The 27,897-nt window shown below is 32.6% G+C and overlaps 1 protein-coding gene across 1 annotated transcript in view; it reads left to right on the forward strand.

The window, feature by feature from the left end:
- The window catches only part of LOC136980838 (cubilin-like), a 292,841-nt gene that overhangs the window by 182,856 nt on the left and 82,088 nt on the right, over nucleotides 1-27,897 (forward strand). Inside the window, 5 exon segments of the mRNA XM_067277042.1 lie at nucleotides 3,728-3,930; nucleotides 11,013-11,203; nucleotides 15,721-15,924; nucleotides 20,419-20,562; nucleotides 24,521-24,708. Of these exon segments, the coding sequence (XP_067133143.1) occupies nucleotides 3,728-3,930; nucleotides 11,013-11,203; nucleotides 15,721-15,924; nucleotides 20,419-20,562; nucleotides 24,521-24,708 (930 nt within the window).

The following is a 27,897-nucleotide window of genomic DNA, read 5'->3' on the forward strand; positions in this document are numbered from 1 at the left end:
AAAATTTCATTATGTTTTAATTTTTTTTCTTCTGCCATCAATCTTGCTGTTAAATTTGTCAGGGTTCTTTCTTCAGATGGGGTCGATTCCCAGGCTGTTCCAAAGTATTTGAAATGGTCCGGCAATGTTGATAAAATTTTTGAAACTATCATTTGATCATCTATTTGCTGATTTACAGACTTTAATCTAAAAGCAAGATTTTCAAGATTGCTTATATGTAAAGCGATATCAGTTCCTCTTTCATAAGTATATGAGAAGAATTGTTGCATGAGCTGGCACTTCTCTTGTTCAGTGTCTCTACTGAACAATAAACACAGTTTCTCAAACATCTCTTTTGCTGTGGAACAGTTTATGATATGCATAAGTAGTTTTTTACTAATTGTAGTAGTTATAATCATCTGAGCACTTGCATCTTTTTTCAACCAATTTGACTTTTCTTCAAGTTTTTGATCTTCAAATTTTACATCCCCTGATACTATACTGTAGAGCCCATTTGCTTTAAACAAAATAGTTATTTGGAATTTCCATACCTGGAAGTCAGAAACATCAGCCAGCTTTTCAATGTGTGTAATGTCTTCAACATTCATGCTTGCTCCTGCCATTTCTTTTTTTCAATTATTTTACTTTTTCTTTTCTTCCTTCTTTCTTTCCTTTTTTTTTCTTCTTCTTCTTCAGCAAGAGAAACCTGGGCCCATAACCTGTTCAAGTTTTTAATGCTTTAGGGACAAAGAACTAGATTTTATCACTTTAGTATAACACTTTTATTTAACACATGTCTTCTTTTACACACAAAGGAAAAAAGGGGTCAGCTACAACAAAGGGTTCTGTTTTTATACATAGAACCAGAGCGCCATCTGTGGGGAAATATCCACAACACAAATAGCAGAATTAAAGAACATTAAAATTACCTAGATCACAACAGTAACAATGATAATAATAACAGTAGCAACAACAACAACAATAATAATTATTATCCCCCCTTTTTTACTATCTTTACATGTGTGATATGGTAAGAAAATAGAGAATATTAAAGAACAAGCTTGGGAATTTTATAACACTATTAATATATCTGATAAACACAAGATGTAAACAATCTTGAAAGCTGGAACAGTTAATTCAAAACATTGTACACCATTCATACCTAATCCAACATGTTAAAATTTAATGGAAACACAAATATTTTCAGCCGTTTTTAGGGCCCTTCATTAGTTGATTTTTTTTTTTACATTGAACAAGTTACAAAAAATTTTCACAAATTAAACATTCCATATGTGCAGTGATGCATTGTTTGATATGTAATCAGATGCAGTTTCAAAAATTATAAATTTTAACTGACTCAAATACAAAGATAGATATAGAGAACAAAGTACAGTCAAACCTGTTTTTATGCGGGGGATAGGGACCGCATTAAAAAAAACGCATTAAAAAAAATCTCACGAAACTTCATGAATGGCTGTAAATAATAGTTTTCGCAACACAATTAAAAAATACTTTTTTTATGCGGTCAACAGGGACCGCATAAAAAAAGTCTCACATAGAAAATAACTCAAAACCGTACGAAATAGAATTTATTGACAACAGATGTCGGCACTTGACTGCATCGTCTGGTCTATCGTCTGTTTTACATATTTTTGTCCAGGTGGTGTTTTGTTGACTTAAAAAGTAAATTATTTCATTTTTCGCATATTCATGCAATAATATTACTATAATAAGTGCATTTATGCTATAATAAGTTTATTTAGCTATAATAAGTCAACGTAAGACATGACGAATCGCACGAGACTAGTCGCCAACTATACCGCACAAATTAAAAATTCGCATTAAAAAAATCGCACAAATAAAAATCGCACATAAAAAGAGCGCATAAAAACAGGTTTGACTGTATTGTGAAATAAAAGTATAAATAATAAATTAAAAACAGACGTAAATATTAACAATAATAATAAACGATATTCCCTCTAATTTTTTTTTGTGGGTGAGCGGAACATATACTTTTCTGAGCAAAAAATTTTTCTGAGCATATATATATATATATATATATAAAATCTTATTTTTTTCTATAAAAATTAAAATAAATAATTATAAAGTAGAGATTAAAATTCATTTTAAAACATACTTCCATACAAAATATTATCTTTTGTCAATGATTTAATGAATTTAATTGAATGAAATATACATAGCAATAATCATGTTGCAGACAGAGTGAGAAATAAGTAAACAACAATTCAAATTAGTGTGCATGCTTGCCTGTGTGGCACATAAATTCTCATGCATGGCAACAATTTGAGCAGTGCGCAGCTTAGAGGGAACATTGATAATAAAATAAGAACCTGATTATCAGCACAGGTTACAAAGTCTTTACTATGTGACCAGATGTGGTTTCAAAAATTTTTAAATTATAACTGACTATGATACAAAGATAGATATATAGATGATAATTATTAGACACAATATTTCATAACAAATACAGTAGAGAGTCGTTAATCGGAACCCTGGTAATCGGAATCGCCGGTAATCGGAACGATTTTCAGTCGGACTGTGTCGTGCTGAATCGAACGTTTTTGATACTAGATTTACTTCTAAAGTATAATTTTCATGTTTTTATATTCTTCAATATATTTATTTTGTTTGTACAAAATGAAGAAATAATTTTTAACGATACAATAGCCTCGATTATTATTATAAAAATTTTCGTTAGGCTTAAAATCAACGAAAATTCAACACGAAGCGACATGCAACGGAGAAAAATTTGAACATCGGACAAGTTAATGTATTTTTTCGTACATAATCGGTAATCGGAACAAATCACTAATCTGAACAATTCCAGTCCCCAATTGATTCCGATCAACGACTCTCTACTGTAATACTGAAAATCTGTCACTGTGATATAATATAATTTAAATAGTATTTTGACAAAAAGAAACAGAAAGAACACTATTTTATTAAATTAAAGATGTAAGAGAGTTGATAATAAGGACATTTATTAATATAATGTTGAGATTTATTCCCTTGACAAGTTTTAACAGTAATATATTTATTAAGTTATCTGACTGTTGGAGACATTGCTGTACATTTTATACCATCACATGTTGTTGTATATTCCTGATTTATCTGCACTTTTTAATTGGTCTGAAGATGATAGTTTGTGGAGCAGAGGGCACCATCGCATGACCTTCTCCCTCTGACCTCACTTTGCTCTCGGATACCAATGAAGAGAGATGCTTTTTCATTCTACGCTAACCTTTTGGAGTCGACAGTATCACCAATCTTGTATTTGTACAGCAACTCAATACTATTGTAAATATTTTGTAACTGCAAAAAATTAAATACTCACCTAAATTGGGATCTCAGTTAATCCTCTCTGACAAAATGAAGGATGCAGGATACATGGTCGAGATTGAAGTGGACACCATTCAAGGTAGGACCAAACTCAGACAATTCCACCTAGCACCGAGTGTGCCATGCACAGATTTTAGTCATACCGCTAAAAGTTATACATGTTATTGCAATATTATTTTACAGACATATACTGTACACATTTCATTCACAAAAGGTACATATGCATGGAATACTAGTATGCCAGAATATTGAACACTTCAGATTTTTTAAAAATTCTTTTCACTTTATAAGCACTATAAGAGAGAAAGGGTATTCTGGGTTAGCAGATACCAGATTAACAAACTTCTACCGCAAACATAATCAATATTTTTTATTATTATTTTTACAGATGTTTAAATTACATTATGAAGAAGTATCTTATCAATGTGGTGGTCAATTTTACATCACTGATGAAAACCCATTAGTACAAATTTCATCACCTAATTATCCAAATCCAGCTCCACATGATGTAGAATGTGACTGGAATGTTTTAGCTCCTGCTAATACAAGAATACGCTTTGATTTCAAAGGGAAATTTGATATTGCAATGGGGTGAGTGTAAAGAGAGTTTCAAATATACTTAAAATTTAATCATATAGTAATTTAAAATTTGAACAATTTATGAATTTATGATTTTGCCAGAATTTATCTATCTTTTACATAAAAATTTTGTTTTTAAATTATGAATCTATTGTAAAATTTATTACTTATAAAAGTGATTTTTTTTAAGAAGAAAAATAATTATAATATGGAACATAATTGACAAGACTATCGTCTTGTCTATAAAACAGTACTGCCAGTTCATGTTACCAGATTATAGGTATGAAGGAGTACAGTACATGTCAAGAGTTGATATTTGGCACAGAGTATTAGGTGCCCAAATGATTTGCTAATAAATAAAATCTAGACTTGTAGGTAGTCAGGGGACCGAGAACTGAGTCAAAATAAAATACAAAATGGTGACCCTCTTCTACAAACAGGCAAAATAGGCACCTCACCCCACCGAAGTCAGGTGGGGCGAGTACACTCGCAGTCGGGTGGGTAGAGTACCACCCGTAGTCATTCTAGGAAGTGAACTCTGATCTTAGGACTGAACATGTAGTATTTTCTTTGTTAAATGAAATTTGTAATTTAATTTTGTAAATTTGGAAGTGCTTCAAATATGACGTTAAAACAGGGTTTTATGTCATTACAAGTGGGTTTTTTAAACATTATCTAGTATAGTAAAATTGTAGGATCGATAAAAATTTGATGTGTAGGGCAGAGGGTGCCACCGCGTGACCTTTGCCCTCCAAGCCTATTTAAATAAAAGCCAAGATAGTTTAAAAAAGTAAGTATATAAATATGAATAAACTTTATTTAAAATTCAGAAAAGTAAACTATCTTATTTACAAATCTTTTCAAAATAGACAGTTTGACCAGGCCCTAGACATTTGTCTCATTTGTCTATGCAAAGATCCGGCCCTGTATACAGCACTTTTGAACTGAAAGAAATAGTTATAGAACAATAAATGCACTAACTCTAAAACTTGCTGGTGGTGATTAATATCCTCTACTATTTTGAATAACAAATCCCTTATGGCACAAAAGGCTGGTGGTAGAAGTACCAAAGGGTACAGGGATTTAAAATCAAGTACAGTGAGGTACTGTGGGGGTACCAATCTGCTTGAGGAGTGCTATGAGGTCTACACTATTGGATATAGTGAACTGGTAATCTTCTGCCTAAATTGTTCGGGTTTGCCAAAATGCATAAACAAGGCAAACAGATTCGTCCAGTAGTAGATAAGATTCGTGCTCCGACATGTAAACTGGAAGAGTTAATGCACACTTTGGCAAACCCGAACAATTTAGGCAGAAGATTACCAGTTCACTATATCCAATAGTGTAGACCTCATAGCACTCCTCAAGCAGATTGGTACCCCCACAGTACCTCACTGTACTTGATTTTAAATCCCTGTACCCTTTGGTACTTCTACCACCAGCCTTTTGTGCCATAAGGGATTTGTTATTCAAAATAGTAGAGGATATTAATCACCACCAGCAAGTTTTAGAGTTAGCGCATTTATTGTGCTATAACTCTTTCTTTCAGTTCAAAGGCGCTGTATATAAACAAAGAAGAGGCATACCTATGGGGAGCCCTGTATCTGGAGATCTATGCAAACTGGTGATTAGACTCCTAGAACAGAAAGTTCTTCCTGACCAAATCCCCAATATTATTATTTATAAGAGGTACGTGGATGATATACTCATACTATGGAAATGTAAGCCTGACATGCTGGCATTCATAGCCACATTCAATAACAACTCGTAGGGCTTAACTCTGGGCCTGGAACAGGAGAGCTACACACAAGTTCATTTTCTTGATGTGAACATCACAGTTAGAGGATCGACAATCTTCACAGAAGTATACAGAAAACTGCTGGCTGGGCAATTGTACATTCCTGTAAGGTCCTGTGACCCTATGTGATATAAAATAGCAGCCTTTAACACCTTGGTCAAAAGAGCTTACACCCACTCATCGACATTGCATGCATTTAAAACCGAGATCAACACTGTTACTAGTATTGCCAAACGCCATGGATATTGTAACCTGGTAGCTGCATTAGCCAAAAAAATGCTTCATCCCCAACGAACAGAATGACCAGAAGCGCAAGAGCAAGAAAATACGATCCATAAAGACAGCGTACCTATCACTTACAATCTGTATTTAGAGAAGCTGTACACTGAGATTGCTAGGAAGAGACAAGTCATCTTAGTCTTTAGAAGATGTCCTACTCTTTTTCGAATGCTCAGTAATGGGAAAGATAATCCATGGCAAGACATGCTGGCTGGAGTATACACTGTCCCCATGAGAGATCATAGGTGTGATAAAGTCTTAGTATATGTTGGCTCTACAAAAAGATCATTAGGAGTGAAGCTTAAAGAACATAAAGCGGACATCCTTCACAAGAGGTATACAACCGCATTAGCACAATATGCCACGGACCCTGATATACAACCATTATTCAATGAGGCCAAGATAATATACATCACACAGCAGCCACATCATCTGTGCTTGATGGAAGTGATTTATATACATAAAAAAAGCCCAAAGAGAAAATTGTATCAACAGTAAGGATGAAGTATCCTTATTGATAGCATGGCAAACTCTTATATATGATACATGACAAGGCAAAAGTTATGTTTCTCTCAATGGCGTAGGCACAAATGATGACGAAGATTGCACAGGCTTCCTCCAAAATTCCATTTCAGAATTCTTTCAAAAAAAAATTTGTTCCATCAAATTTTGTTTTATTTTGTCTGTTTTTTCACCTGAAGAAGAACCGTTGGTTTGAAAACATTAGTGAAAGACATATTTGTCGAATTACGCACTGTTTTGGTTTTGGTTAGAAGTAAGTCTTATATTGTGCGGTGTGTTTTTGGTATGTTGGTTTGTTCTGTTTTGAGTAAAATAGATTTTTTTTCCTCATAGTAAACAAAGATGGGTTCAATCTCCCATTGTAAAACAATTCAAACATCTGGTTTTAGAGGACTATTTCTACTGCACTTAGAAAATAGGGGTTAAAGTTTAAGGATGCCCATCCCTTTATGTGGATGTGGTCCCATGCAAACATGTATAGAGATGTCCTGATACTGCTATTACCGATACTATATCAATACTTTCCTTTGATACCGAGTACTTTTTGTACTTGATACTGGTATTGAACCAAAAGTATCAATACTTTACATTGGATATTGGAAATGGTATTGTTATTTTTTTCAGGTGAACTTGCCGACTATAGGAGGGAAGATCTTTAGTCCCATGTCAGGATGGATAAGGGTGTTTTTCATACGTGGGTGGTGGTAGCAGAGACACTGATGCTAGGCACCTTTACAAAAATTCCATTTATTCAAAATGAAAAATTTACTTACATATTTTAGTGACAAAGTTCTTTCCATGAGTGGCAATTGTTGACAAGACAGTTCATTAAGATAGCCATTGATGGTGCATCCTGGTCATAGATCAGATTGCAGTCCTAGGGCAATGACGAGGTTGTGTTCAGTGGTTGGTTGAACAAGACAGTGTACGCTGGACAGAAAGGAGGAGGCTACAAGAGGAACTTGGGACAATATTGATGTTGCTCAAGAAGGTTGACATGGGACCAAGCCAGCAGCAGAAATCGTAGAAAAACTGCTATTTGACCTTGAAATCCATTTATAAGATTTCGTCCAAAAAGTTTCCTTCTCTGATTGGTTTTGATTCTCTCTTGTCATTTCCAAATTGGTCTCTTTCTCTGTTTTTAGGTGGAAATAAGATTGGTTTGGGTCACAAGAAAGGTCTATCTTAGACGGTCAACCTGACACCATCCCTCGGATGCTCACCAGGAGGTGTTGATGGAACTACGAAACCTGCACTTGTGTTTTAGCCTGTTATTTCCTTTCTTTTGACATTTTAGAATGTTAATGAGGTTCCATCTCCTCACCACCGCCTTGTCGACGTACGCCACCAATCCAGAAGTTCCGGTGGACTTCCGGAACTCCAGATTAATTAGACAGGCCTTTCAAATTGATCATATTCATCACCTGGAGGTCTTGGAGATTTATAAAGCCAACTTAAGAGGCAACTGTATTAACTTTAAAGATGGTGAGACTATCGCGCATGTGTGGAGACACCTGTTTGAGGAATTCAAACGGAGCCAGGCAGAAGGGTGAAATGTGATATATACAATGTTTAAAATCAAACAGCATCGTTCTAACGGTCCAAGTAGGAAGCCAATTTAATTCAGCACCTGAAACAGGCCTTAGTGAAGGCCAAAAATGTTCGGAAGTTTTGTTTAGTTCAATACTGATAAAAAAGGTTTTGTTTGTGACATTTTATTTCTCACTCAGTATTTCTGATTAGAAGACTGTTATATTGCATTATCTATATAATGCAATTTAAAATCTTTTGAATTTAAATTTTATTTATTTGAAATTTTTCAATTTTGTTTTATGTGAGTGAAGAATTTATCTATTTGGACAAAAATACTTTATTAAATTTATCATGTTTAACTTTGCAATTTGGTTGTTATTGTAATTATATGCAAAAAGATCCAATTTACTGTAATTTCTTCACCCAAATAGCAGTAAACATTAGATATCTGATATTGAAATTAACTAATTGTTTAACTAGTTAAAAAATTGCAGACGCGTGAGACAACCACTACTTTAAGCCTGTGTAATAGTGTCGTTTACAAGTAAAATTTCAAATGATACTTTTGAATTTACTGTAAGAGTTTTTATTGATGATAAAACGTAGCTGAGGGTCAAACTTTTAGACTTAAGCTCTGGTCAGTACACAGCTTGCTTGTATGATGGAATCTATGGATTGGTAACATTCATTCAAAGAAAGAAGCGCATTTGTAAATTTTTTTATACACATGGCTCTTATAGATTATTTTACTGGCCTACACAAAAAGACACCTGTTGGATTTTAGAGCAACATATTTTAGCTGTAATGCCATCTCCTACAGAGAACTCTTCTAGATGACAGTACAGCTATCCAGAGTCAGTACTGTCAAATGTTGATAAAATTTTTAATTCCACAATCTAGTTATTTTTTTTGGCCTGGGAACCAAAAGTTATCTATTTTGCATAGTCTCATATGGAATCTGATATGGTAAAGATACCTGTTTGTATCACTTCTTTTTTGTTATGCATTATGTGTCTACATTGAAAAAAAAAAACATGTGGCTGGAATTGTCTGGCTATTAGGCATGGCTTTTAGCAATGGGGCACCAGTTTAAAGAACTAGTTTATGGTGGCAAAACCAATACCAATGCAAGTACTCTGTAGAGTTGCCAACATTTGCCAACTACTCGCCTGGAGGATTGCCCCCCCAAAATAAACAGTCACAATATTTTATTTATTCAACAATTATATTATCATATACGAGTACAGTATATATATATTTATATATAGTATTACACAGTTAACAATCCAACATTATTTTATATAGTAAGTATAATTGTAATGCTTCTTATTTCTTAAAATTATATTTTTTTTCTGATTTTGCTACTTGCAATAATTTTTTTTGGTCATGTTGAAATAAATAAGAATGAAAAGCTTTGCAGCTCATGTCGAAATTAATTCGAATGCCTAACTCTGCTTTAACGAGCTCCACTCTCATTCTACTTCTATCATTTCTCCAAGCAGATTTCCATTATAGAAAAAATTCTTTCCACAAATGCATTGCTTACAGGTACGCTTAGAACTTTGCCAACAATTTGTTTGATTTCAGTCAAGGGTTTTAAAAATAGACACTCATATTTTTTCTGTTGATAACTCCTCATTTCAAAGTTTTTTTAAATTGTTATTTTGAATTAAAATTATTTTGTCATATAGAATATCTTCATTATAGTAATAAGTATTAAAACTTTATCACAAAAAAGGATATTTTAAAAAATTACTTCTACAGATATTTTCAATTTTTACTTAGAAATAAATGAATTCATTTATTAAAGGAGACAAACAAAAATTTATTTGAAAAACACAAATATTTGTTTTATTTGGGTCTCTAATTAATAAAAAACGACGAAACACCATTTTAAAGTGCATTTTTATTCAAATAATATATTTATAAATAATATGTAGCCAAAAACGCAGCCAAGTCAAATTTCTGTAGCCCAAAAAGTAGCCAATGCGCCAAATGATATTTTTTATGCCAAACTGATAAAAGGATAGCCAAATTTTGCACAAAGTAGCCAAATCTGGCAACGCTGCCTATGGTAGGGAAATATGGCGACCCTTTCAGTAACCTCGATGACATGAGTGTTTAATAATGAAATGTAGATGACGCAAATTTTCAACAAAAGTTTTCGATCTGGAAATATGAGGAATAATGTGAATGTTACAGAATAATTAACAAACCGATTTTAAATTTTAATATTAAAGAATAATAAGTAAAACATTGATATTCCTGGCGAAATTACTAGTAAAACTGGAGACTGGCTAAATGTCACCAAAACTGGAGTCTCCAGGCGAAAATGACACGGTTGGTAACCCTAGTACTCTGTAGCCTCTTGACATAGTTTTAAGGACTGTCTGATTGATTGTAGTCATGCCCATTAGTAGCTCAAGAGTGGATAAAACACTGGTAGTTGGTTATGGGGAAAACTCCACATGGCCTTGCCAATGGGTGGCCATGTGGAGTTTTCCAGGTTTGTTCACATCAGTAATGCCTAAATAGAGACCAGTTTCCCATAAAAGACCATTTAGGAGGCATTCTCCCCTTGGCAGATTGTCCATGTGTCACATTGCCTTAATCAAATAAAGCTAACGAAGTCTAGTCACAAATTCTACACTTATCATAGGAATACAAGCATTCAAAACAAACTCGTAAGTGTAATAATTTTGTTTCTATTAGCCTATAATGAAACAAAACAAGGTTACTCTAGAAATCAAACTGTTTTTGGAGTATAAAAGGAGAAGTATTTTAAATGGAATTTTATATTGGATAATAAATAAATAAATTTAAAAGATGGACTTATATTATAAAAGATGTGTACATGCTGTTTTATTATCAGTTTTTCATACTTAAATGTCTTTACTGAAACTCTTTAGTATTTTTTTTTTTTTAAATTACTGATAATTCAAGTTTAATTTAATATTTTCAGATGTTATTACGAAAATAGAACAGAATTTCTTATGATTAAAGATGGAGGAACAATGCATTCTCCAACTCTAGGAATTTATTGCGGAAATTATCTACCAGGAACAGTATATGCCACTGGTAACATAATTTTTGTCCGTTATGTTACATCTGGTGAACATCCACATTCTGGTTTTAGTGCAGAAATTCACACTGGTAAGAAGTTTATCTTAAAATATAAATATACATATATAAATAAATAAGGATGAACTAGCTACTGTGGTTACTAAGCTAAATTAAGCACATTACCCCAATATTTTATTTCAACCTCTTTTCTTCAAATTTGAAGAAACCTCCAATTTTTACTCAGAGTACAAAATGTCTAGCATTTTTCCATGTCTGTCTGTCTCCTTGTTTCTTTACACTTTTACCTCTTTCTTTTCTGTCCCAATAGCTCTGTGGACATGTGCACATCCAAATCACTTTTCTCACCTTCCAGGTGAGTCAATTTGAGCACCCAGCATATGAACATTGTTAAATTTATGAATTAAAGTGTTATAGTAACCTTAATTTACAAATTATCAATGTTCGTATAGTGTTATAGTAACCTTAATTGTACAACCAAAAAAATAATTGTCACATCAGGAAATAAAAGGCAATTAAATGTATAATATATAACTTTTATTTAAACAAGAATGGATTACAAAGTTGAAATTATAAACTTGCATAAACACAGAACAACATACAATTGTCTAACTTAGTCATATACAAAGTATATAGTTACTCCAAATATGCAAAGTTATTACAACACAAGAATACAGCATCTAATTTAAATCACAGTAATTAGTCCAACAAGTAAGGATTTCACTTATCTGGGTATCTATCACACTCTTGGAACAATTTCACCCAAAATTAGTCTGATGGATGCCAATTCTTTTATTTGAACACAGAGTACTGGGAGGCTGGCAGCTATCTACTTTTGATGCCCAGCCGGTATGATGAATAGCAAAGGACAACTCTTCTTCTAGCAGTGAGCATGTCCAGTCTTCTTGACATAGCATTTTATACATGGTTTTTATACATGCTTGTGTGCCATTATGCAGCCAAGCTAATGTTAACATACATTGAATAATAAAAAAAATATTTACATACATGCATACATCCATTTCCATTTTTTCAATTAATATTTAACATCACAAACAAAACAATAAAATACACAAATAATAGTTGTAAATTACAACACTTTGTTCACAGAAACAAAGTCCTAAGCTTTGTATATAAAAGTGTTGTGACCCTAAAACTAGACCGAGGTCTACTGGTCTACAATTAACAAACAGTCGGCTTACAGAAACGTATTTATTTATATTTAACACCAGCTCGGAGAACTGAAAGCTCATACACAAACTCCTTTACACCCTCACGTGTTCAGAGTACAAATAGCCACGCATACAGTACCTTCACTCTCCTTGTCCCTATGTTAACGTGTGACGGGGTCCACGCAAGACTTACACTAACAAGAAAGGTTCAATGAAAACAATGAACTCGCGGCAATCATGTACCTACAAGGATGTCTGACTGACAGTTATCCCACGTGGAGAAAAAATAATTGTTTGGGACGATACCTCAGATTTTCTTACTTCTGTATTAATTCTCTTCACTCTGTGTGTTTTTCAAACGGCTCCGATGGAATTCGATTCTTGTCCTTCTCCTGTCTCCATTGTTTCGAACAGTTTTCCACTTCTTATGCACGTGCTCACTTGATGTCCCTCAATAATATCAATCCAGACGAGGTAAATGAAAGGTAGACCCCCAAAAATGTCCTTCCACACTTGGACCTTCTATTTATACCGTCTTGCTGCCCCCATGTGACCTTTTAACAACCAATCTAAGGGCCCTTTTTACATGCACCTCTAAAAAGGTGGTTCGAATAGAGAAGGTCACGTGTCATCCACAAACAACAAAGCAAACAAAAAAAGAAAAAGGAAAACCCGATACAATAATAAAAGTAACGCGAAGCTATGTACAATGATATATACAATATATACACATACAAAACCGAACAACCAATAAGTGGCGGAGCACTACAAAAGGATGTTAGTAAAATACAACATTACAATAAAAAGACATTCCAACATAGGTACAGTATTGTACCTGTACATGGCATTCCTTAGAATGACAGTAAGTGGGAAATAAAGTGTTCAATACAACATGAACAATAATAAAATTACCAATTTTACATCATAAGTACAAGGATGAGTCAAAAAGTTGTTAGATTTGATGTTGCTTTTTGGAGATTAGTAAAAACTGGTTGGACTTGCGTAACTGGTTATGTAACAAAGAAACAAAGATTACAATGTCTTGACTCATGGAAGGTCAGTGCTGGAAAGGGAAAAGTGAAATGAGGTCACTGTCTCTAACGGCTCCCCAAGGGATCGACAGTGCCACCAACCTTTTATTATGTAATGGAAGATCATTTACAAAACATCACCGCCACACAATGTGTTGTACGTAATGATGTCATATAGCATTTAACAATAATTCCAATCATTGATTCCAACAAAAGTAACTTTAATTTTTTTTATTGACAAAATATATATATATATTTTGTCAATAAAAAATAATTAAGGTTTTATATATATTGAAGTTAAGACAATGGAGAAAATGTACACATTTTCAAGTCTATTTTTTAATCCATTTTTCACCAACCACAGAAGTAACAGCTAAAAACACGTGAAGAAAAAACTTCGCGAAAGAACAAACAGTAAGCAAAAAAATTTACATGGTTAAAACGATATCAACGTCAGCCTTTTTATGGAGGATCTGACGTTTTTACATTAAAAACGGAAGTATAATCCTCTTACCACACCATCAAGTCCTTAACATAATTCATAGCTGGTCTGGCCCTCTAGTGGTGTTCCGAGTATTCCAATTTCATTTACATGTCGTTAATAACTCTGGATATCTTCTATTTCGAAGTTAAGACAATGGAGAAAAGGTACACATTTTCAAGTCTATTTTTTAATCCATTTTTCACCAACCACAGAAGTAACAGCTAAAAACACGTGAAGAAAAAACTTCGCGAAAGAACAAACAGTAAGCAAAAAAATTTACATGGTTAAAACGATATCAACGTCAGCCTTTTTATGGAGGATCTGACGTTTTTACATTAAAAACGGAAGTATAATCCTCTTACCACACCATCAAGTCCTTAACATATTTATAGCTGGTCTGGCCCTCTAGTGGTGGTTCCGAGTATTCCAATTTCATTTACATGTCGTTACGTAACTCTGGATATCTTCTATTTCGAAGTTAAGACAATGGAGAAAATGTACACATTTTCAAGTCTATTTTTTAATCCATTTTTCACCAACCACAGAAGTAACAGCTAAAAACACGTGAAGAAAAACTTCGCGAAAGAACAAACAGTAAGCAAAAAAATTTACATGGTTAAAACGATATCAACGTCAGCCTTTCTATGGAGGATCTGACGTTTTTACATTAAAAACGGAAGTATAATCCTCTTACCACACCATCAAGTCCTTAACATATTTATAGCTGGTCTGGCCCTCTAGTGGTGGTTCCACAATATTAGGATCTTATTGTGAGTTTCAAATGATTCTGAAGCAAGTCAGAATATACTATACTATTCACTGATAATTCTTTGGGCATATAATGCTCTAGAATTGATGCCTTATGGTCCCAAAGAAGTTTGAGCATTACCTTACTAGTTGAAGGAATTGTGCAAAATTTTTTGGTTTCAATCATATGGAATATCTCTATTTTTTGATTGCTCACTTAATCTTTGGCTGAAAGTAATGAATCAATGATTTGTCACCAGTAACTATACATTTCAGAAAGATATCTCCCTTAGCTTCATCCTGTTGCTCTACAAATGCTTTACAAACATCCACACAACATTCTTTGATTTTTGGAGTAAGCTGCCTTGGTACCCATCTAGTGAAGACATTTTTATATTGCAGGACCTTGCTAATACTGTTGTGTGTGGAACCATGATAATGAACACTATTTCAGCCACCTCATTGATTGTCACCCATCTGTCTTCTCTTATGACTCATTCCACTGCAGCAAGAATTCAGGTGATCATCTGAGAGCTAACCAGAGTGAGCTGCATCAGTCACACTTGCAATATCACTTTTAAATTTCTTGTGCCACTCACACACTTGTTGTAGTGATAAACTAGTATCTCCATACTGCTGTTTCATCCTCTGATAAATATCAGCTGGTTTTTTCACTGTTTAAAAATCAGACAACTGCATGCTTCTCCTCTTTTGAGCATATCTATAAGAGCAACACCATCTTTGTTAAGGTCTGGTGTACCTGCATATGCCAAATCTGCATGCTTGAAAAGACATTTCAAATTTATAGCTCCCCAATGAGATTTAAAATTTTTCATGATCATATTAAGGTTACTTTTGACTCACCCATATATTATGCAATTGATATCTTTGAAATTTTTGAGTATATCATTTGATTTTATGACATCATAAAAATACAAAACTTTTTATTAATAAGCAAAATAATAATAGATGAATCCTAATTATTTTTAAAAACAAATGTAAAAATTATTATATATATATATATATATATCTGTTTGATATAAGTAACTTTGTAAAATGAATTACTTACATCAATGCAAAACATCATATTTAGAAAGTATAAAATCTTTAGTTATTGTAAATTTTCATCTAACATACTGAAACTTATTCTTACAGCTGAATGTGGCGGATTAATTTATGGACGCAATGTCTCTATAACATCGCCAAATTTTCCACAAAATTATAGTAATAGTCAAACTTGTGAATGGAATGTTCGCGTGTGGGAATGGAGAATATTAAAATACCGTTTTGATGTTTTAGATCTTGCAGATACATCATGCAATAATGATTTTGTTGAAGTCAAAGAAGAAAATTCGACAGGTAAGTTGTATCTTTTAATTTACAAAATATATAGCTTAATATAGCTGAAATATAATTCAGAATTTTTCACCTAGAAAAATAGTAATAATTATATTAATTTCAAATTTTCAGTTTTTTAGGCATTCTCATGAAATGTTTTTATTTTGATGATATTAAATATAAAGTAATTGTTTATCATGAACTAAGGAATTATTTAGTTTATTGACAAGACTATGTCTTGTTTATAAAATCCCAGTGATGTCCAGTATAAAATCATGGTTGTTTATAAAATTGCGTTGGAGGCTATGTTTTGTTTATAAAACTAAGGTGTCCAGCTGTCAATGGCTGGACATCTTAGAGGTATAAAGAAGTACATGTCAGGAGTTGCAATTTGGCACAGAGTATTTGGTGCCCAAATCATGTGTACATAAAAAACCAGACTTGTAAGTACTCAGGGGACTGAGAACTGAGTCATAATAAAATACTAAATGGAGACACCTTTCTACAAACAGTCACTTGTGTGAGATTTGCACATGCTTTGCTTGTTGGGAAGTTGGAAAGGCAAATGTTGCAAAATCAAATTTTAACAAACAAAACTTTGAAAAAACCCATTTACCTGCCCCATGGTATTCCTGACATATCTCTGGTTGCGACCTGCTGACCTTGACCAGTTGACCTGAGATGTCTCATTTCAGCATCAGAACATTTTTAAAACTAGATGGTGCTAGTCATTATAATTTTATATTAAAACTACCTTCAAAAATATAATTTTTTTTTTGTTTTTACATTTATTAATATATTTATTTTGGCTGTGCAAAATAAAATAATTTTGGATGATACAATAGCCACGATTATTTTTCAAAATTGGGAAATTTTTGTTAGGCATTGACAAAAATTCAACCTGGGGCAATATGCAATAGAGAGAAATTGTGACATTGGATAGGTTAATTTCATTGAAAATGCATTGTGGACAACCTCGTGGTCATGGCCGTGGCTGAGCACCGCAAAGTTTGAACAATTGCGATCAAAACCAGCGATACCAAAGAAGATTAGAGAATGAGAATCAGACCTGCCGTGATTCAACAACTCACTACTAAGTGATCCCACTTGTAGTGAGTCTCTGAGACATAGTCTCGTCCAAAAAATGGCCTTGCTGTTTTACTTGTTTATTTATTAACATGGTGTTAAGTTTTGTGAATTTTTATATGGAAGCTTGGTAGATGGTAGATGCAATAAATTATTTGGAACCGTTATAAAACCACAAAATATGGTTGTCTGCTCGATCAAGAAAAGAAACTATCACAAAAGGTGTTAAATATGTATAAATACTGCTTTATTTGCTAGCACTTTCAACATATTATAAGGCATTGTTCTCAGGCAGATACAAACTCAAATAAATCTTTTGAACAAACTTTCCAAATTAAAAATGAATGGGCTTAGTCCTTTAGAACAAAACTATAATTAGAATAAATGAACATAAAGAATTTAAATTAAAGTGCATGTGGTGGCTACATGCATGTGCCATAATGTGTGGATTAGGCGTCGGGAACAGAGCTAGAGACAATGTTTTAGTCTTTTATATGAACTGATCCACATTGCAGGTAACTCAAGTGTGGGGGAGTTACATAGATTTAATAATATGGTGAGGAGTGCCTCCCAAACATACACCAGGCTCTTCTGATCACAATACCTGAGCATTGCCACATGGTCCTGCAGCAGGGTGTGTTGGCATTGTAACACCATCTTTGATAGCTCAGTGTCACACCTGCCTACCATGATGGAATGTTGGTGTTGAGAGCTGCGGCAAGACAACATTCTAGTTGTCACTCCTATGTAGTGGGTGCAAATGCCAGATGTTGTGTTTTCTAATGGGATAGAGTATACACCCGACTTCTCTAGTATGGAAGCAGCATCCCTGTCATTGCATAGAAGTCTCCCGAGACTTGGTCACGTGGTGACTGATAGAAGTAACGCGTGTTGTCTAAAAATACGGCATTATTTCTACTGGTCACCTTGCCTTATGATTAACGAGGGGAGGGCATGACGTTGGAGTCACTGATTTTGATCAAACTCAGTGAAGTTATAGTGCATCCTCAACAACTGACATGTACCAAGCAGTAAGGTGCAAAACTCAAAATTAAATGAGAAAATTAAGGTTGAAAATTGCAAATCACTTAAAACCTTTAGAATTTCCATTATTTACAGAGTGGCCGATGGCTCAGTGGGAGTGTGCCAGTTTTGTAATCATGAGGTTGGTTTTATGATTCTTGTTGATATCAATGTTTTTTTTTTTTTTTTTTCTTTAAAATTATTATTTTTATTTTATTCTTGGTACTTTTAAATTTATTACACTATCTGAGAGAAAAACTGATTTATTTTTAGAAAACTACAAATGCACAATAAATAGGGTAAATTTTGTCAGAACTGAAAATATTCATGAATGATTTTTTCATGCTAGTTTTGATATTTATGTATATGTTACAGTCAAAACCCGTTTTTAGTTAGAATGCATTTTAACTAGTTGAAACTAGTTTATACTGGATGTCTTTGTTAAAACCCGTTTTGTCTAGTTAAAACTAGAATTTACTGCTAGTCAAAAATGAATTTGAGTTAAAACTACTTTTAACAAAGACATCTAGTATAAACTAGTTTCAACTAGTTAAAACGCATTCTAACTAAAAACGGGTTTTGACTGTAACATATACAAATGAATAGTTTCTATTGCACAGGTAAATTTAAACAGCAGTAATGTTAAAAAAATGGAATATTAAAATATAGATAAATACCAGTAGTTCCATTTTTATACATTAACTATTTAAAGTTAAGCATAATTCTGGCAAGTATAAAAGAATGACAACATTATTAATAAAAGTGGGTGAACCATTTGCAAAAAATAATAAAATACTAGAATATTTAAATACAGCAAGTACTCATTTAACACTGTTGATAAATTCTTAGAAAATGGAAGGTTAAGCAAAACAGTGTATAACAAAACCAATTTTTTCATAGGCTAAATGATATAAACAATATAATTGATAATTTGGTTAATATTATTCTAATTGAATCATCTTGCAACCTCCAGCATTTATTTTGTGCCTCATAGAATTAATTTTATTGTTTATAAAAAAAAAATTCAACAACAATAATTATTTGGGTAGCCCAGGAGGTACGACTTCGTCCTACCTCTGGTTGTTGGCAAACAGGTCAGTGACTTGCCCATGTGTCAGAAGATGGCTGGTTCACATTTGTTTTTAACAGTCCCAAAGGGTCGAGATTAAATTTGTCAGATCGAGTGAAGGAGGTGGATGGGGTCGTTGGTAAGGCAATGGTGATATGTGAGTAAAAGACACCATTTAACAAATAAACAAAAATTTATTGGATAACATAAGCGATGAGTACAAATTTGAACGAGATTGCGTCCAAACAAGAATTAGCTTTCTAATAGATGTAAGGGGGGTCCGAGAGAGAGAGTTTACATTAGTTCTTTATCATACCTTGTCGATTCCTTGCATGGTGAATCTTCACACGGGTAAAGCTTCGTCGAAGTGATTGGGGATTGGGTCGAGGTGACGGTTCTTGTCCAGGAGGGTCGTCTCGGCGGGTGGCTTGGGGTACGCCTGGCAGTCTCTTCTTACGTTTCACACCTTGTTCTCTGACCTGACGACCTCTCTTGTCTCTGGGTCTCTCCCTTTTACCCCTTGAATCACGTTACTTGTTTATGCCAATCATGAAATTTAGCCTCTAGTTCCCGGTGACACAATCAATGAGTTTCAGGGGAAGGAAATGTAATCATCCTCTGGTTCTAAGTCATCCTCCGGTCCTACGTTTGACAAAAATGGTAATTGAGGGGAGAACAAACAAAAAACTATGGAAAGGTTTTTTCCATTTCTGGTCAGTCTGGCCCTCGCAATTGTAAATGATTATAAATGTACGGTACTTTTATCTTTATCCAACATTATAATGAAATGATATTAAGTGAGGACTTACTATACATTTTAATATTTCATGTAGAAAAAAGGATTATAAATCATTTACTCTAGACAAAAATAAAATCATATATAAACAAATTATTGAATTCATAATATTGAAAAAGCATTTGATCTTCTTATGTAATTTATATCTTTTCATTGATATCGGTTTCCATTTCATTAATATCAGAATGTTCAATATTTCTTGAACACTTCTGACAGAAATGAAACATCAGATATTTCCAGAGAAGAAATTAAGAGATTTGAGATCAGATGAATGGCTATTTGTTGGGAAATGTTTTGCTTAAAAAAGTATTTGTCTTTTTTATGAAATTTTTCCAATTTGTATGTTATAGAAAATTCATAGATTTAAAGCATAAAAGTTAGATGGATTAATACAAAATCAATATCAACAGTAATAAATGTATTTATAAAAATATTATTAATTATAATATAGTTTAAAGATGCTTTTTGTTTTGTCTTTTATTTTATGTTATTTTCTTGGTTATTTTAAGTAAACTTAACATAATTTTGAAACTTTTTCTAGGATATCTTTTGGGTACTTATTGTGGTAGATCCAATACTTCAATTGAACATGGTTCACAGAGTAATAAAGCATATATAAAATTTCAAACTGATGCATTAGTAACTGCAACTGGTTTTAAGTTATCATTTTGGAATGAAATACCTGGTAATGTCATATATTATTTATTTTATACTATTATTGTAATAATAAAAATAAGCTATATAATATAAATAGAATTCTTGATAATATTTACAAATGTATTTATTTAAAAAAGTAATCACAATAACAGATACAGTGGAACCTCACTAATGAGCATAATTCGTTCCAGAACCTTACTCATAATGCAAAACACTCATTAAGCGAAACAATTTTTCCCATAGAAATTAATGTAAAATATGATAATGCGTTCCATACCAAAAAAATACTCAAATACTGTATTTACTTGCATATAACATGAGTTTTTATCCATTTTTCACTATATCAGAAACCTAGGTCATCCTATACACACAAGCAAAGAATCCTTTGTGCTTTTGCAATAGTTTTGGTGAACTGTGTATAGTTCATGCTGCCATAGGAGAGTGCTATTGAGGTCAAGGTGAATGTCACTTTTAAAGAGATGATCCGAAAATAGCTGGTCACTTAGCAATGATTATAAATGTAGTTATTTCATATTTGTTAAATTGGTATTTTTAATGAATATTTGTACATTCTGAATCATTAGAAATAAACATTTTCTTGTCACATGCATTATAATCTTTTGGTTTTGCTACATGGGTATCAGGTGCATGGAAATGCAATTTTCAAAAGCTGATAGCAGTCATTCAGGAAATACTGCATCTTAAATTCACTCAAATGACGATGCTTTGTGGAGTAAGAGTGAAAAAGAGGATAATTGTAATGAAGCTTTGGAGGGCGAGTCCGAGTAGACAAAAGATGATAATGTCAAGAAAACATGGTTGTTTGCTTTAATACATGCATTTGATGATAATTTATTTGTGATTAAACAAAATAAAATTAGAATTGTATTAATAAATCTAATTTTCTTTATTTTGATCTTTAAAGTCACACCTCATCCTATATTCCAGATTGTCTTATACGCGAGTAAATATGGTATTTTACATATAACATTTATTCAAAGAAAACTTATACAATATACATTATTAAGGAGAGTGAATCAACATCATCTTTTCTTCTAGCATGGAATGAACCAACCTGGAATGCGAATTCAATTTGCAGAAAACAAAAAAATCACAGATAATAGCATGATGGAGCATGCGCACAATCCAGGACTTTCCCTCTCTTTGTCATTTGTTATGCGAAACTTCACTCGTTAAGTAAGTCATTTTTTAAAAATTTAATTAGCTTGTTATGCAAAACACTCGTTATGTGAGGTACTTATTAAGCAAGGTTCCACTGTAATTCATTTAGTGTTATAGAATTTTCAAATTAGCAAATTTATGGATAAAAAATATAATTTACAAATCAACTTTTACAGACAGATAAAATTATATTTATGGAAATATGTGCATGTTAGGTTTAGTTTGAATGCTATCTAATTTTAATCATCTTCTACTTCTACTTCTACTTCTTCTCCTTCTTTGTCTGGCATTATGGGCCTTGGAGGCCCTTAGCCACAGTCACAATCCTTCTCCATCTCATTTGGTCTATAGCCTGCCTTTGCCAATCTTTGATTCCAAAATCTTTAAGATCTTTAATGTTAATAACAACTTTATCTGGGATGGACTCTTGGTTTCTTTTCCTTTCCCCTCATAGTGGATTCCTCGTGAAGCTGTTGTCATTGTGAGGCCTTTCGTGACGAGGTGGCCTAGCCACTGTAATCTTCTGGCTTTAATTAATCACCTGTGTGATCAAGAGCTTGTCATAGGCTGTCTGCTGTTCCTGGCTTTTCTTCTTTTCCATATTAATTCTCCATTGACCATGATACCATTATCACCATAGTCTTTCACAAGTCCAAAGATTTTCTTTAGTATTTTGTTTTTAAATCTGTTGTAGTTCCTCCTGCTTTGTCATTGGCCATGTTTCACATCCATACAGAATCACAAGTCTAATCAGTTACTCATATACAGTTTGCTTTGTTCTTTTACTAAGGAGTCTGCTTTTTAGTATGTTTGTGACCCCAAAGTGGATTTTATTTCCCTTTAGCAAGCGAGTTCCTATCTCCTTGATGTTGTGAGGTTGCCATCTCGGGTGTAAATATCAAGAGGATCTAGGAGTCATGACAATAATACATGTCAAAAGTAATGTTTAAGCAATAATAAATATTGTTATGATCCTGTTTGTTAATGCAAATTAATGTACTAAGATTTTATATTATCAAGCTTAAACTAACAAATTTATCAAATGTATATAACTTTTAATATTTACTTGTGAAAATTTTTTATTAATAAATGTCATGTTCAGTCTAGTGTTAGATGAATTTATATTATTTTTTCTTGTCATGACATCTCTCATGGCATTTTTTATTAGTAAGAATGGTATGACATATTACAAAACTTCATTTAAATATTTATTTATTTATTTAATAACTTTTTATTATTAATAAATAATAAAACATTAGTAACAAGACAAATTAAATTTTAAAACAACTTTAGCATTTTTTTTTTATATGCTTTGTTGTAATTTTAGTACTTTTAGTAAAATTGTTGCTGGTGAAGTCAGATTTATTGCAATTTTACAACAAAAAGTTAACTTTAAACACATTTCACAATCTACATATATAAAATTACATGTCCTGACTGATTCATCATCACCCAGAGCAAACCTAAAGAGGTGAAATTTGGTACACAGTTAGGGTACATCATCAAAATGCACACTAAGAAGGGATTTTTTGAAATTCCTTCCATGCAGGGAGGGGGAGAGCATTAAGGCTTAACCTGAAGAACGGCTTCTACTGTACTATTTTAGATGCAATTTTTTGCTTTTAACTATGTTTAGTCTTTTAGTTTTAATTGAGTTTTGTATTTATTGAGTACTTAGGTGTATTAAATTGATAACGTTTTAGACATTGTTATAAATATTTTTATATATTTTGATTTTTAACCAAATGTTCGAACCGTTTTAAATTTAAATTTGATATTGCATATTGGTTATAGAATGATTGTAAACATTCCAGAAAATTGATCAGGTTGAAAATGTTTGTTTGAAGTAGTAAAATGATTCTCAGCAATAAGGGGTATGTGTCATATAACAATTACTATGGTTGTTGAAGATTACTGTTGATAGTAATAACTTAATTTCCAAACATACAATATTTACCAAATCATTCAAATTGTTTGTCCAAGCAATGCTGGGCTCATTTGCTAGTCACATATACAAGGGTCAATTAAATTGGAAAGTACATTTGCCTTTACTTGCTATCTAAGATGTCATCATACCAGAAGTGCAGTATAAAACATACTTTTATATTTACAAACAATTAAAGACTATACAATAAAAAGTCTTCTATTGTTCTTTCTCATACCTCAGGAAAATAACAGTCTTAAGGTGGAGTCAGCCTTAATTGCCAGGACATTAATTGTAAAATTAACAAATAATTACAGACTATACAATAAAATGCCTTCCACTGTCCTTTCTCACACCTCGGAAAAATAATAGTTTTACGTCAGAGTCAACTTTTTAGTAGAGATCAACATACAATTTTATCAAATGGCACAAATAAAAAATATAAAATACATCACCAGAAGGAAGTTTATTAACGTTTTGCATAGTGAGGAAGAAGAGCAGCCTTTAATGAAAGGTCAACTCCACCATAAGACTGTTATTTTCTTGAGATGTGAGAAAGGACAATGGAAGACTTTTTATTGTATAGTTTTTAATTATTTGTTAATTTTATAATTACTGTCCTGGAAATTTTATCAAATATATTTTCATACATTTAAATTTTTAAACTATATATTACTTCAAAACAAAAATGTAATAAAATGGAATTAATTAAAAAGTAGAGAAAATTTCTTAATATTTTTTTATATTTATTTTTTATTACAATTAATTTAGTTGTAATGTTTTCTATTATGTATCCATTTTTACAAAAACTTGTCATAAAAACACAGCTATTCATATTTATTGATGTTGAATAATCTTAAATAGTAAATTTATATTTCAGCATGTGGTGGAGAATTGGATTTACCAACAAGTGTCATTACTTCCCCCAATTTTCCTCATCCTTTATCATTCAGAAGATATTGCCGATGGATAATTTCTGTAGAAGAAAACAGAAGAATAACTTTTACTTTCACACATTTTAATCTGAAAAAGGATCCTATCAATGGCACTTGTTTAAGTGGATTAAGAGTAAATATATAGAAATAAATTTTTTCATAAATTATTTCATCATTCTAATCTACACAAAAACAAAATAAAATTTAAAGAAAACAATCTTCACCTGTCAGTACCGGTACACATAATGTTCAATACAGCATCATCAACCTTTACATTTCCGGTAAAAAGACGAAAAAATAGCAGAAAAACTAACGTTTTCGAATCTCACATCGAGATCTTCTTCAGGTTCGTTACTAGAATGTAATGGAATTCGAACTCTTTCAAAGTTTAAAAGATCGAACATCTTGAGCGTGCAATGACGATGCAAAAATATATGATAAATTTAATAGACCTGAGTCTACAATCATAACGTCGTAAAATATTCCGAAATAAAAACGTGACTATCATTGCGAATTCACCTCAGAAATATACCGCCACGCGTATGATAAAACGTTGTTGTCTTTGTAATTAATGCATTTCCCCGATTTAGTAGCTCTGTAAATCTCCAGGGTCTCCAATGCCCTAATGTGGTCAGTTTTGAACGACTTCTTAATGAGGGTGGCGTTATTGAAGTCGGCTCGTATATCGGGGTCGGTGGCGTACGTCGACAGGGCGGTGGTGTGTCTTTTTTTGGCAACGTCATTCTTATGCTCAGAGACCCTTTTTCTGGTAGATCCAATATACACTAGGTCCCTTTGGAACCTGTGGTCTCTTAACGGGATACTGTATACTCCCGGTGCCCTTAAAATGTCCGGTTTGTCTTTGGCGTTTCTGAGAAGGGAGTAGATAGATGGCGTTCTCGTGTACGCCAACTTAGTGCCTTTCATTAGCGCTATTTCCCTATACAAGGAAATATTTCCTTGTATAGGGAAATAGCGCTAATGAAAGGCACTAAGTTGGCGTACACGAGAACGCCATCTATCTACTCCCTTCTCAGAAACGCCAAAGACAAACCGGACATTTTAAGGGCACCGGGAGTATACAGTATCCCGTTAAGAGACCACAGGTTCCAAAGGGACCTAGTGTATATTGGATCTACCAAAAAAGGGTCTCTGAGCATAAGAATGACGTTGCCAAAAAAAGACACACCACCGCCCTGTCGACGTACGCCACCGATCCCGATATACGAGCCGACTTCAATAACGCCACCCTCATTAAGAAGTCGTTCAAAACTGACCACATTAGGGCATTGGAGACCCTGGAGATTTACAGAGCTACTAAATCGGGGAAATGCATTAATTACAAAGACAACAACGTTTTATCATACGCGTGGCGGTATATTTCTGAGGTGAATTCGCAATGATAGTCACGTTTTTATTTCGGAATATTTTACGACGTTATGATTGTAGACTCAGGTCTATTAAATTTATCATATATTTTTGCATCGTCATTGCACGCTCAAGATGTTCGATCTTTTAAACTTTGAAAGAGTTCGAATTCCATTACATTCTAGTAACGAACCTGAAGAAGATCTCGATGTGAGATTCGAAAACGTTAGTTTTTCTGCTATTTTTTCGTCTTTTTACCGGAAATGTAAAGGTTGATGATGCTGTATTGAACATTATGTGTACCGGTACTGTTTTAAGTTTTAAATGATTAATATATTTCATTATTTTATGTTTATATTTCGAATTATGTGATATAACATTTTATGATCCATTGACTTATCAGTTTACTGTAGTAAATACTATAGATTATTAAGTTTTTATACAGTGAATTTATTTATATTATAAAATATAAAATTTGACTTTTCTTGTTATTATGTGAAATAAACATAAAAAACAATAATTAATAATTAAATATATATATTATATAATATAAAACATATTTTATATACTTAATAAAATTGGTTATACTTAATAAAAACAACTCACTCAAACACCAGTACAAATTCAATATTTCAGTAAGGTTTACTAACAACTTTAAGGTTGCAAATTTGATCATTTTCATCCATTTAAAATGGACATCCTTGGGTAAGTTACAATATTTTACTCAGAATATTTTAGAAATTTAACATAATTTAAAATTACAGTCTAAAACAGTTTTAACTGAATTAAATTTCAAATATAATAATAACCAAATGATAAAGCCAGACTTAATATCAGGCTAGAACTTGTTAATTAAATAATCTAGGTAACGGGGGCGTATTTGTCTCTTGACGCTGCTGATGAAAATTTTTTCTCACTTCATCTGTGATAAATTTTTTGAGTTAAATAATTAATTTAATCAAATTTGATTTTGGAAAGGAACTAATAATTATAGGACTATAAAATTAACAACAAGTTTAATACTAACGGCAATGCAACGTTCTCCAGTTAAACGTGGAAGACCACCGCTCACCAGAACCAAATCAGCAGGTAAACGTAATGATGATATTGCAACAAGTTCCCGATTAATTACTGACTACAAATTACAACCGGATAAAAATCTACAAGACACTAATTTGGAGGCTAAGGAAACTAATGAAATATCAGACCAACGCAATACTCAAGATGATTTAGGTGAGCCAAATGTACTTGATTCTTTACTAAATAACCCGGATGAGTTATTGGACACTTCATCTGCCATTTTATGGAATAAGATATCTAACCTAATAAAAACATCTAATGATAAGCTTTTTAAGCAAATAAAAGACTTTAAGGAGGAATTAAATTTAATTCATGAAAATTTGAACGAAGCTAAGGAAAAACAGGCAGAATTGGAGGAACAAATTACGAATTTACGACAGCAAATAAACATTATGCAAAATGAGTAGGACCTGACGTATTATAGACTAGATTCTTTAGTTAATGACAATAATCGTAGTAATATTATAATATATAACTATCCTAATTTGAAACCTGTTTCTAAAGAAGAAATTTATAACTTCATTACCTCCTTATTGGAAATTTGTGATATAATTCAAGAGGACATTTTAGATGTGATTCAGTTAACAAAATCACCAAAAATTACTACTAAAGTAATTTTTAAAAATACTCAACTTCGTAATCGAATCTTTTCTGCTTTTATTCGGAAAAAAATGCAAAACCAGTTAGAAGATTGGAGAGATTCTCAAATATCCCCAGATCTTAATAAAAATACAAGAATAAGACGAAAAAATCTACTTCCAGTGTTACACGAAATACGGAAACAGAATGCACAGGCTAAACTACATAATGATATCTTAATATCAGGACCTGAGAAAATTACTTACAACATTAATCTGAAAAGTTTGGTATATGC

Source organism: Centruroides vittatus, unplaced genomic scaffold (assembly GCF_030686945.1).
Source record: "Centruroides vittatus isolate TY-2023 unplaced genomic scaffold, ASM3068694v2 contig_726, whole genome shotgun sequence".
In the NCBI taxonomy this organism is placed as follows: Eukaryota; Metazoa; Arthropoda; class Arachnida; order Scorpiones; family Buthidae; genus Centruroides; species Centruroides vittatus.